The sequence below is a fragment of the Larimichthys crocea genome, chromosome IX (genome assembly GCF_000972845.2).
Source record: "Larimichthys crocea isolate SSNF chromosome IX, L_crocea_2.0, whole genome shotgun sequence".
Lineage (NCBI taxonomy): Eukaryota > Metazoa > Chordata > Actinopteri > Sciaenidae > Larimichthys > Larimichthys crocea.
In genome coordinates, this window is record NC_040019.1 from 4,848,774 (window position 1) to 4,860,407 (window position 11,634).

The 11,634-nt window shown below is 41.1% G+C and overlaps 1 protein-coding gene across 2 annotated transcripts in view; it reads left to right on the forward strand.

The window, feature by feature from the left end:
• LOC109140869 (mucin-5AC) overlaps positions 1-7,259 on the forward strand; it is a 36,248-nt gene extending 28,989 nt beyond the window's left edge. For both annotated transcript variants that reach the window (XM_019269126.2, XM_019269127.2), the window contains exon 4: positions 6,289-7,259. In XM_019269126.2, the coding sequence (XP_019124671.2) occupies positions 6,289-6,481 (193 nt within the window). In that variant the 3' untranslated portion in view covers positions 6,482-7,259. The remainder of the gene's footprint in view (positions 1-6,288) is intronic.
• Positions 7,260-11,634: the final 4,375 nt, after the last annotated feature.

Below are 11,634 nucleotides of genomic sequence, written 5' to 3' on the forward strand. Positions count from 1 at the left end.
CGTGTCCCTGAGGTATTAGTCATGTTTACGGTGTCAGTGTCTTTCTTTTCTTGCTCCGTCACACAGTCTCCTCCCAGCGATACAAACTGAAATAATACATTGCCTCGCCGTTCTCAAGCCTGTTGCAGACATTCATTTCCATCGGTGCCTACTATCTTGTTAGTGAAGCCTTCTGTATCTTCCGTTTACTTGATGAGATTTTCTCCAGACCTCTGTGAGCTTGATCAATGAGGGTGTGGAAATGCAAGATTACTGATTCCTGGATATATTCCCCCCCCCCCCCCAAATAAATCCTTCTCTGATTGCTCCGTCGGTACACTGGGATCAACCCTCCGTCAATCACAATCAGACCAAGCCATTAGACAAAAGATGCCTCAGCCCTGACTGTCAATAAAGTGAACCTGACAACAAGGATTTGATTGTAGACTAGCTGACTGGGCGTCTAGCTTGAGATCACACTTTAATTATCTCATTATCTTTAGATGTCAGACCTTTTTTTTTTTTAATTATCTGGAGCTGAGCCGATCATCCTTACATACTTATTTAATTATATTGATTCCAGATAAGACATTGTTCATATATTTACAGTAAATGACTCATTGTCTTGAGTTTGATAGCCATGCAAGTGACATGGCTTTCAGTCTGATGCTGTCTGTAAACCACTCCAGGCCTGACTGAAATATCTTAACAACTACTGAAAATTAATTTTTGGCAAGCATTCATCCCAGAGGATGAATCCCAATGAGTTTGGTGATCATCTGACTTTTCTTCTTGGTTGACATTTGTGATACTGAGTGAAATATCTCAACAAATATGGCTGGATTGTAATGACATTTGAGCCGGGGATAAGACAGTTAACACTATGCCTTAGTGAAGCCTCACAGAGCTGCTAGCATGGCTGCAGTCTCTTCGTCTCACTTTATTTTGTGATTTCATTTTAGTTGTAATAAGTCTTACCAGTAATTGAATCTTTTCTCTGTTTTATTCAAGTTTAATTGTTGCCAAATCCTAGACCTGCAAAATTGCCCTTACTGTCCAATATTTCTAAATAATTCTCACTGAGTTTTCTCTTATTACTGTCTGCCTTAACTTACTGATCAATGCTATGCAACCCCTTTGTCACACATCTCTACTTTTCCTAGATTTCAAGGCATTATTTACCTTAACTTTTCTCCCAAAATGAATAACAATGAGCCTTGCACTATGGAAAAACCTTCAGCTAATTAATAGAATTCAGTTTGAGTCACGCATACAGTGAAAATATATACAGTACACAGACACTCTCAAAAAAACACTGACGCTGTGCACGAGAGATCCTTATTCTAAAGTGCTCAGCTCTGCTGCAGAGTTCATTGAAATGGATGAGCTGAACAAAATCACACCTGGTTGGATAAATTACCATCTTGTGCAAGAAATCAAATGTTAGATTTGGTGACACACTCATCTGTTTGCATCGCACTCCCAGATTACTGCGATCTGAATGTTGATGCAGGTATCGAAGAAGGATCTTTCAAGTCAGACCAGAATTTGGGACGCTCGATGACAGCCAAACAGTTGGTGGGACCATCTCGGAATAATAGTCCGAGGAGAGTGTAATACCTCAGGGTACAGCCTGTTCTCCTGAGTAATAATAGGATGGTTGTTGTGTGTGTGTATATGTGTGTGTGAATGTTGAGGGGTTGTGGGGTCACGGTAGATGATGAAGTGCTGATGTTGTATTGTGTGCTGGCATATACATGCATTCGTGGGTGTGGTACCTAGATGAACAGCGCTCTCTACAGAGACCGACTGCTCGTGTAATTCCTGCTGAAATGAAATGTTCTCTTTTCAAAAAGAAAAAAAAATATATATAAATATATATTCAGCCTATAGGAGCGAAAATTGCAAAGATATTTCAGCTTGATTGCCTTTGCACTGCTACATTTCTGCTGAAAGTCTCTCCTCCACCACTCAGCGAAAGCACAGAATAGGAGAGATGGAGGAGAAATGATGATCTCCTGCTGGTGCTGTTGTATGAATGTTTTATAGATGGAAGGATGAAAAAGAGATGAAGCCCTGTTCAACCTCTTATGCTTATATTATTTTGAAATGCTGGCATTGTTTTCAGCTTGTCACACTTTTTAGCATGTATTCAATCTGTCTGCGCTTAATTTCCTCGTTTACCAGAGAGTGCGATGCTGTGCGAGCACCCGGCTCTTTTTTTTCTGGCCACCAGTGCACTATACTGTGTCTAAGTTTATCAGACTGTAGTAAAAGCTGAAGTACTACAGACAGCAAGCAGTGCCAGTAATGTTAATAATATTTCAAACATTACTGTCAATTTTATTTTATTGTTTTAAATGACAGTGTTGAATAACCTTGAATTCCAAGCAAATTATCTGGTAACTACAAATCTGCTGATTCAATCCCCTCAAGAAATGTGCTGGATTGTGCTCTTGGGCAAGGTCGCTGTCTCCCAAAACCGAATGATTAAAAAAAGAGAAGATTTATTGAGTAAATCTCTAAGGATGGAATAACATGTGCAAAGTAAGGTCACACATAAGCTGTACAGCAACAAATCTGAACTTTTCCAGCTCGTGCGTTGACCTTAGACTCATGTTGATCCTCCCACTGAAACTCTAAGGTCATAGAGGTAGAGGTCACGTTACTCCTCTGAGTCTTGGTGGATTAATCAAACACGAAGACTATTAGTTACATGTAGGGACACGACATATTGTAAGGCATATGCTTTATATAATCGTATGTGTACACAAAAAGGTTCAATCAAGTGGTAGCACTTTATAAAATGGGTTTAAATATTCACCAGTAAAAACTGTGTAGCTACTTGTCATATAAATGAAGTAATGAGGGATTGCATGGTAACTACTTAGCGTGATGTATCACTTTACTTAAGGGGGCACATAAAGAGTGACTAATGATTAAGTAATTAGTCGTCAATAGTTTTGTGCCACTCAGCAGTTAATCAGAAGTGACTCATGAGGAAAGTGGTCAGGTTGTCGATTCACAGATATTTATAGAGTAATCATGACCTGATGCATTAACATATTATCGTCCAGTCAGTTCTGTAGTAAATCATCATTATCTGCTATAAAGTATAGAAATTACTCACTAACTACTTATTAACGATTCATTAATTATCAGCTTGTTACCGATTTGTTCTACTCCGATTTTTTCTGTGTACATATTTTGAGGTGTTAGCAATTATCATGTTAAACATTCTTAAAATTAGACCCACTCCTTCTCCCTCTTTAAAAAAAAATCTATTATATTTGAGCATGCAAAGTTTAACTGCTCGACACAAGATGTTACTAAAAAAATCTATTCACAGTTTGTATGAACTGGAGTCTCCACATAACACTTGCACTGTCAGATGCATACGTCAACAAGTTATAACTGAGTTCATCACATAGATGATTTTTTAATGTTGTTTGTATTACATCTTAACTAAACATTTTTAGGAATGTTGATTGTGTTGTTCTTAGTTTTAGATTGTTCTTTAAAGCCTGTGTAAAGTCAGAGTAAAAATGTGTTCTGAGTTTGTCAGACAAAGAAGAAAGTGTTATTAACCTCCCAGCCAAATTTAAATGATTAAAAATATCGACAAGTTTATGAAATCAGGTGTCAAAATCAGGGGAAAACGAGCAGTATTCTCAGCTTCAGGACTGTGGGGGCGTGTGTATCCGCTGAAGGCTCTGAAACGTGTCAGATGAGTTCAGAAAATGACATGACGAACTTTGAAACACTCTGAGCGAGATGAATTAATCTCTGTCTCTCTGCTAGGGGTGCAGGGGTATGCTCAGGGTGACCTCAGCGTGTCATCGAGCCACCCTTTAAGGACCGCCCACAAAATCCTTGACTGAAAACTGGTGAAAAATAGTTTGAAAAAGAAATCTCAGAATTGACTTTATCCCGACTTTAAACTTAAACCCATATATACATGTATATAGTTGAAATTGTTGAAGTATTCTCTTAACTTTTCTAATGTTGTGATGAACTCAGGTGAACTCTTGTAACTTGCTGATAATGTCAGTGATCGTGGTCAGCTGTGAGATGCACATGTGTATGTCACAGCTGTATTGAACTTACCTTGACAAAGAACAAGTGTGGTCAAGTGTCGATTATGAAATCACTGGAGCTTAGCGTGCTGTCATCTTCTCTTCAATATATGTCAGACACCTGATTCTGAGTTGCATATGGGACCATGATTGAATTCCATACTATCATACATACCTTCAGCAGATTAATGCGTAAACAGCCTTGTATGTCAAACTCTGTGCATCCATCAGTCTGCACAGTGAAACATCCAGGTGAAGTTACGATAAGGAAACGCCTTTGAAGGGGACATTGAAGTTGTTCAAGGCCATGTGGTTATTACAGAACATGATGTATATACACACAACAACTACAGTGAACACATTTCTTTCAACTTTTGTGACACCTAACCTATATTATGGCCTGCATCATCTGTAAAACACACCTAGTTTGCCCACAGGCAGGACCCTGACGTGGGGTGTAGCCTCTAGCCAAAAAAAGACAGAAGAGGAGCAGCGGAAAGAAGTGTGTTAGGTTCACAGCTTCCTGTCTGCCACAGTTTGTGGGCTCAGTGTGCAGATAATTAAGGTTGAGGGTGGACAGCTCCCTACAGCGCCAATGTGCCTTCATCACGCAGAGCCGTGGACCGGGGGCTATTCATTTTCACAAAGAGGGAACACAGCGGACGCAAGACAGGAGCCACTGGGGAGCTCTATAGGGAGCTGAGCTGTATGGTGGCACAAATAGGGAGGCTGTGAAGATGAGGGAAACCGAGCACTTTATTTACTCTATTCATTTCAGGGTGGTAGTACAGCAGCATCGGACTCCATCACTTACTGTTCTACTTACTAGCGCCTTATTTTACGCAGCTTTTGGAGGTTTGTTTCAAACTGTGAAGCACTCCCAGCTGCCACACAGAGGTTTCGTTGAAGTGGCTTTCTTTCCTACCTGCTGTAAATATTGCGGAGGGAAGAAATCCTCTCCACTGCTCTTTGTACCCACTCACTTTTTTTTTTTTAGTGTTTACTCTGTCCATATCCGTTGCCTGCACTGTGCTCCTGTCTGGAGTTTGATGTTTCACTTGTTTTTTTTTCCGTGCATTAGAATACTAGTGGGCATCCAGCGTGAAGTGGTTGAGTGATTGAGGGAGTGGGCGTTATAAATCCAGATGGATATGAATGTGAGAGTCCTCATTGTTCTTGCCTGAAAACTCCAGGCCCTGCTGCCGCCGCCGCCGCTGCCGCTGCTGAGCTCAGTCCTCCTTGCTTTCTCTGCAGCACTTCTCTCCTCGTATCCTCAACCGAGGGAGTCCTCTTTATTTCCAGCATCTGTGCTGTGATGAGAAACACCAGCTAACTAGGCCACTGCATAATAAGCAAGAATAGCAGCAAAAGTAAAAAGAATATAAAAAAAGAAAGAAAAGGAGGGGGGAAAGCTTACCCAACATGTAACTGCTGACAAAAGTAATCCAGCAAGCAAATATTGTTCTTATTCATTTATTGCCGATGCATTCATTTATTATTGCTTACCTTTACCTATAGCTTCTGCAGAGGTGCATCAGAGTTCACATCTCATTTCAGCAGTGAAGCCCCTGAGCTATACTGTCATGTGACTGACAATGCACCTTGCTGACTTTTTCATTCGGTGTGTGTGTCAACTGCAGTCCTGGGATCCCTCCTGGTGCCGCAACGTTTCTGTGATACTCAGCATTTCAGCACTTGATTCACTTTGTCAACGGCTTCATTATTGTCTATGAAGGAAGTGGCAGATGCGGGAGTTCTCTCCGCGAAGCTTTTCACTCGAGTTCTTCCTTGTATCTCACGCTGCTCACACTCTTGGTATTTGTCTTTATATCTGCGATGTTTAAAGTGGTGTTTTAATAATAGCAATTCCCATAGTGATGAAATTATAGAGGATCAGGCTTCACTGAGCTTTATAGTGAGTTTCAGTTTATCGCTTAGCTGTTCGGCTGCAATTTTTTTAGTTTTGGTTCACTGTCGCTGCTCCCATAGTGTCGTTTTCAGCCTCAGCAGGCTGCTGTTTTCAGAGGAAAAGCTCTTAAACCCACCTGCTCAGCTCCAAAAGGCACACAGACACTGTGATCATATAATATTGGATGATCTTATCTTATATCATATGTTAGTGTTATGTTCAAAACTTGTTTCCGTTGCACTGAAATGATCAATAAACTGTTACAGGTTTAAACACACATAACTGACCTTTGCCCTAATATTATATCCCTCTTTTTCTTTCTAGTGTAGAGCATGACTTTCGTCTGCAGGAAGGGCAGGTGGTACGCACATGGAAGGTGGGCGACCCTCCCGAGGGGGGCTCGCCGCAGCCCGCCGCCCCCCAGCCATCCACACCCCACCAACAGGACTCCCCTCAACCGGTGCGACCCCCTGCCGCTACCAAGAAGAACAGGAAGAAGTGTTTCTGGTTTCTCTGACTGCTCAAAGGACATTTTGATACTGCAATGCACTGGATACTGTTCTACGATTGATAAACTATGGAGATCTGTTTTTTTTTTTTTTTTTTTTTTTTTTTTAAACAAGCGTGGAAAGGACTGGAGAATTAAAATGCAAACATCAAAACTGTGGGAGGACAAAAAAAGTTACAAAGGTTATGATTTTAGCTGTTGCTGTTGGAGTTGATGAGAGTGGTTTGACTGGGGCACACATGTTGTTACTGCTCTTAAAATGCCTCTTCAGCACTTATAGGTTTGATACTGGCGAGGGGAAGTAAAAATGCTGAAGTCAAATAAAAGCAAAAGTTCAGTCCATAATATGACTCACAGTTAGGAAGCAATTAGGAGACATAAAGAGAATATATAGCGGGAGGAAGGGGGCAAAGGGGCAAAGTACAAGAGGCAATACAGCAGAGAGGATAGAGAATATTTATAAAAGATGAAACGAGGGGGATGATTCATCTTCATTAATGGACTAATGAGGGTCAGAACACCAGCTTTTATATCCAGAGTCATTTAAAAAGAATTATTATGACCTGTATTTAAAACTTTTAATATACTGTAATTGATGAAAAACTACTACACATGTCTACATGCACATACGGGACACACACAAACACATACTTATATACATATTTACATAAAAAGCATATATAAATTGAGAAAATGAGTGAGTCGAGTTCTGTACATATCAGAGCTATTCTGCTTGGATGCTATATTTCAGATATGGATTACTGCTCTATAAAAGTATTTTACCACAGCTGACTGTGTGTGCGTGTGTGTGTGTGTGTTTTCAATCTGGATTCAACATGTTTGCAGAAGCATTACGACATTTTTACTCAGAGCAGCTATAAAACAACAATGTTTAAGGGGTTGCTTGTAGTGATGAACCTACAAAAGAGTTATCACCTGAATCCGCAGCTCCCCTCAGCTTTATGGAGCTTTATAGTGAGCTTCAGCTCATTATTTTGATTGGTTCACTCTCATCACTCTAATAGAATTGTTTTAGGCCACAGCAGGCAGCTGTTTTCAGAAAAAAAAACAACTGTACACCACCTGCTTGGGAAACTACAAGCAGAACATCAGAGAGCAGTTGCTGGACACCAAAGCTAGAACTAAAAGGAGAGTGAATGTTGGATTTACATTATTCAGGTGGCCACAGATATAAAATTATATATTAAAGCTAATTTATCACAACTTAAATGGTGATGTCAGTTGTTTAAAGCCAAATGCTAAAGTACCAATAAAGCAGTGGAGGCCCTTGGGACCTTATAACCGTGGTCAGTGGCAAGAGAGACAATTTTTGATCCTGTTTCAACTGCACCATGAATTATGTTGGATATTTTTGCAGGTCATGAAAGTCACAGTTCAAAGTTGAATGTGTTAAGGCCTTGTTGGTGTTATGTGTGATGTATATTGTGCGAGATGAGAGACGCAGTTCTGGTACTTTACTATCGCTGGACAGACTGCAACTTTAAGGATTTGTGACGTGATAATTATCTTGAAAGTTGTCATCTGTGTAATTCATGGCACAATTGAAACAGGATCAAACAATTATTTGTCCCTTTCCATTGACTACTGTAGATATTTATTGCTAAATAAGTTCTCATGGGGCAGAAGAGGGACTTTGCTTCTCTGTGCATTAATATAAAATTACTTCATTACAAGTACAAGCCCTGCATCGAAAATCCTCTAAAGGTATACGTATATAAGTATAATTATCTACTCATTCTGCAGAAAAATGTCAGCTATAACCAAGATGTAATCTCTCACATTACATGAATGTATTGATCCATCAGTGTGTAAGTAGCATTTTACTGTTGTGGCTGGTTGAAGTGCATTGAGTAGTTTCAATACACGGGTCCCTCCAAAGTGTCACAAGGTAAATCTGAAGGGTCATAAGATGATTAATGAGGCCGGAAAGAAAGAAAAAAGAAAGTCTACAACACAAATTTGTTGTAGTTTTTGAAGTTTTCCTGAAATAACTGGGCTTTGAACAATGTGTGACAGGGAATCTCTGAAATGTGACGAGAAACTCAAAGTAAAAATGACTTTTCTGTAACGGTTCAAAAATGTTGGGAATGGGAATATGAACTCATCGAGTTAAGGTTGACCTAAAGTAACTAACATCTACAGCTGCCAGATAAATGTCCTGGAGTAAAAAGTACAGTAATTCACTCCAAAAGGTTGTGAAGCAAGGGTATAAAGTACTTCAAAACTGTACTTAAGTACAGTACTAGTAAATGTCAGCCAATATCAGCCATTTTGTCACTTTCAGGACATCAGAGTAGATAAATAATTGTGGATCTCAAGCAAGAGAAAACGTGTTTTACATCCCAAAGATATCACAACCCCATGCAAAGGAAGGGACGCCTCTCAGTCTTCAGATGGCGGCTCAGACAGCCCACTTTCCTGGACACTCGAGGGCAACTCTCAGGAAATTAAGCCTCAGCTGTTTGATGGCTGCGCGAAGCCCCAAATATTACTACTTAGTAATTCATGACACACATAAGCTGCTTCTATGAGGCTCTGAGGTGGTATGAGATCTCGGCCTAATTTATTCCAAACTTCGGAAAGTGTTAGGTCTCAGTTTATTTTCCTGCTTGTTTGGATTCATGCAACTACTGCCAGCTTCCTCTTTGCCTCAAACAAAACAGTTAGGAACAGATTCTGTTTTGCTTTTTTTTGGGAAGAGTTATTGGAGGGAATATGCATCCGCGTCAGTCCACGGTCCCTCATGTACTGCACTTGTAACTGCCACTTTTTCTCGCTGGGCTCTCGAGACATGAGTACATAATCATGCATATGAGCAAACACACACACACACGCATACACAAAGACACACACATCAACCAAAGCTTGTTCAGCGGAGGCCTCCATGTTCACCGACTTAACTCTGCGTCCTGCAGTGCTGCACTGAGGTGTAGAAATTGAAAAGCTTTTGCTGCACGTACCACCACATTTACACACAAGCCATGTCGCGCACACACTCGCAGTCTCACAGCCACACAATCCTTCTCCACACACACACACACACACACACACAATCACACAGCTAACATATTGTTCTCAGACCAACACAATGCATTATCTCCCCCGCAGTTGTTCCTTTCTCCCTCACAACCAGGCGCACGCTTCCTCCTAGTAGCTCTGTGTGTGCCTCGCAATGCTGAGAGGAGTGTAGAGTTGTCAGTCATTAATCTGCTACAGCACAGCCTGTAATCCTGATGACAGAGCAGAGCGGGCTTACAGAGAGCAGAGAGGATCTGAGCCCAGCCTAGAGTGGGGAACAAAGGAGCCAGAGAAGACTTGCTTTGAATCCATAAAGAGAAAGGAAGTGCGTGCGTGTGTGTGTGTGTGTGTGTGTGTGTGTGTGTGTGCAGGGATTCTGGGGTGAGGTAGGTAACTATTTTGTCAGCAATGCTGCAGTGCTATTCAAGAATGCTGGCACACACAAAAGGGAGAAAAGCTTTACGTGGAAAGCAACCCAGGCCGCCGGCGTGTCACACTGACACATCAGGTAAATAGACTCTGGTCCAGGCTGGTCATTATGGAGCTCTGGAGAAAACACAGAACGCCTGTGAAAAAAAAAAAATCAAATAATAAAGAGCGAGAACAAACCTATTTAGAGGCCTCTTCAAAGAAACATCAAGGGTCAAAGTTGGCTCACGCAATTCAGAGCAACATCAGTCCACGGCTCGGCTGAAAACGAAGGAGAGAAAAAAAAAAACAAGCGTGTCTCGAGGCATCAACAAGCATGCATAATGGACATGTGAAAACAACTATAAATGCCTGTGCATGCTGAGAGGAAGCGGCAAAGCTAATACTGCATGAGTCATTGAGCTTATAGGCTGCTATAGAGATATTATGTCTCACTTTACAACATTACAACTAAAGAGTTCATTTCACAGTCAATCAGACGGACAAAGTCAGAGGTGCTGGAGACGTAAACCTGTCCGCGAGTCCAGCAGCCAAATAGTCTTATTCGAAGGCTAATGCAATAAATGATGCAACATAAACTGTGCCTTTTCTCCGTGACTTCATAATAATGGTGATAAACAAGCCCCTAAGTTGCAATGATACTTGAAAGAATTGTCTTTTCTTTGAACTGAGATAGGAGCCTCATTAGTGACCAAATAAAAGAAGAAATATGGATTGAATGCAGACCAGCGGATCTAAATTAAAAATACACCCATTTGCGTGCACGCACACACACACACACACACACACACACACACACACAGAAACAATGCTTGCGTACATCCTCTGACTTGGCTTGCTAGATTTCAGAGGATTCACACAAATGCACAAACACACAGTCATATCTACATGTGTAGCACTGCAGCAGTGTGTGTGTGTGTGTGTGTGTGTGTGTGTGTGTGTGTGTCACTGGGACATGGTAAATAATGAATTAAAAAGTACCCATTTCCAGACGACCTGCCAAGTTTCTGAGTCAACTGCGATAGCTGCAGATTGGTTTAATAAAATATGAGCTAAATTCTCCCCTGCCACTGCCGTCACTGATGCAAAAATGGGCAATGAAATGTAAATACAATCACGGCCCGGGGGCTGCGAAGCACACAGAAACACAGCAGACCCACGACACCGGGGTTCTCCATATGAGGCAAGAGATACGATGAGATGTACATGGCGTACGTGAAAAGCAATAACTCTTCATTCAGGAGGAGTTCTCTGCGAGGCTGAGCAGGGAAGAAAATCCAGTGTTCGGAATCTGTCAATAAACTGCATAAGTTTTGATTAGTTTTGGACATTTTGCCTTCACAGAAAACTTCAAAGTAGACAACCACAGCAAAGATTTGAAGAAAGAGTGGGATGATATTTGACAAGGGCCCAGACTGAACCAGAGATGTTGGAGGAGGTTCAGAAGAATCAGAAGAACTTCCCAAACACATATAGTTGGAGCTTTCGGAAGAACATTGACATAGAAGCTGGGCTGTGAGCGAATGTTTTGGAGTTTTGTGCTCATTCCTTCACTTGTAATGATTTCTGCCTTTATGTTTTTGTTATGATGTGTGAGCAGTATCATCGAGTGCACTGTTTAGACCTCAGATGCACTTATAAATCTTTTCAAAGCTGAAACATGCTTTATTAAGCCGCATGTGGGCGAACCTGCA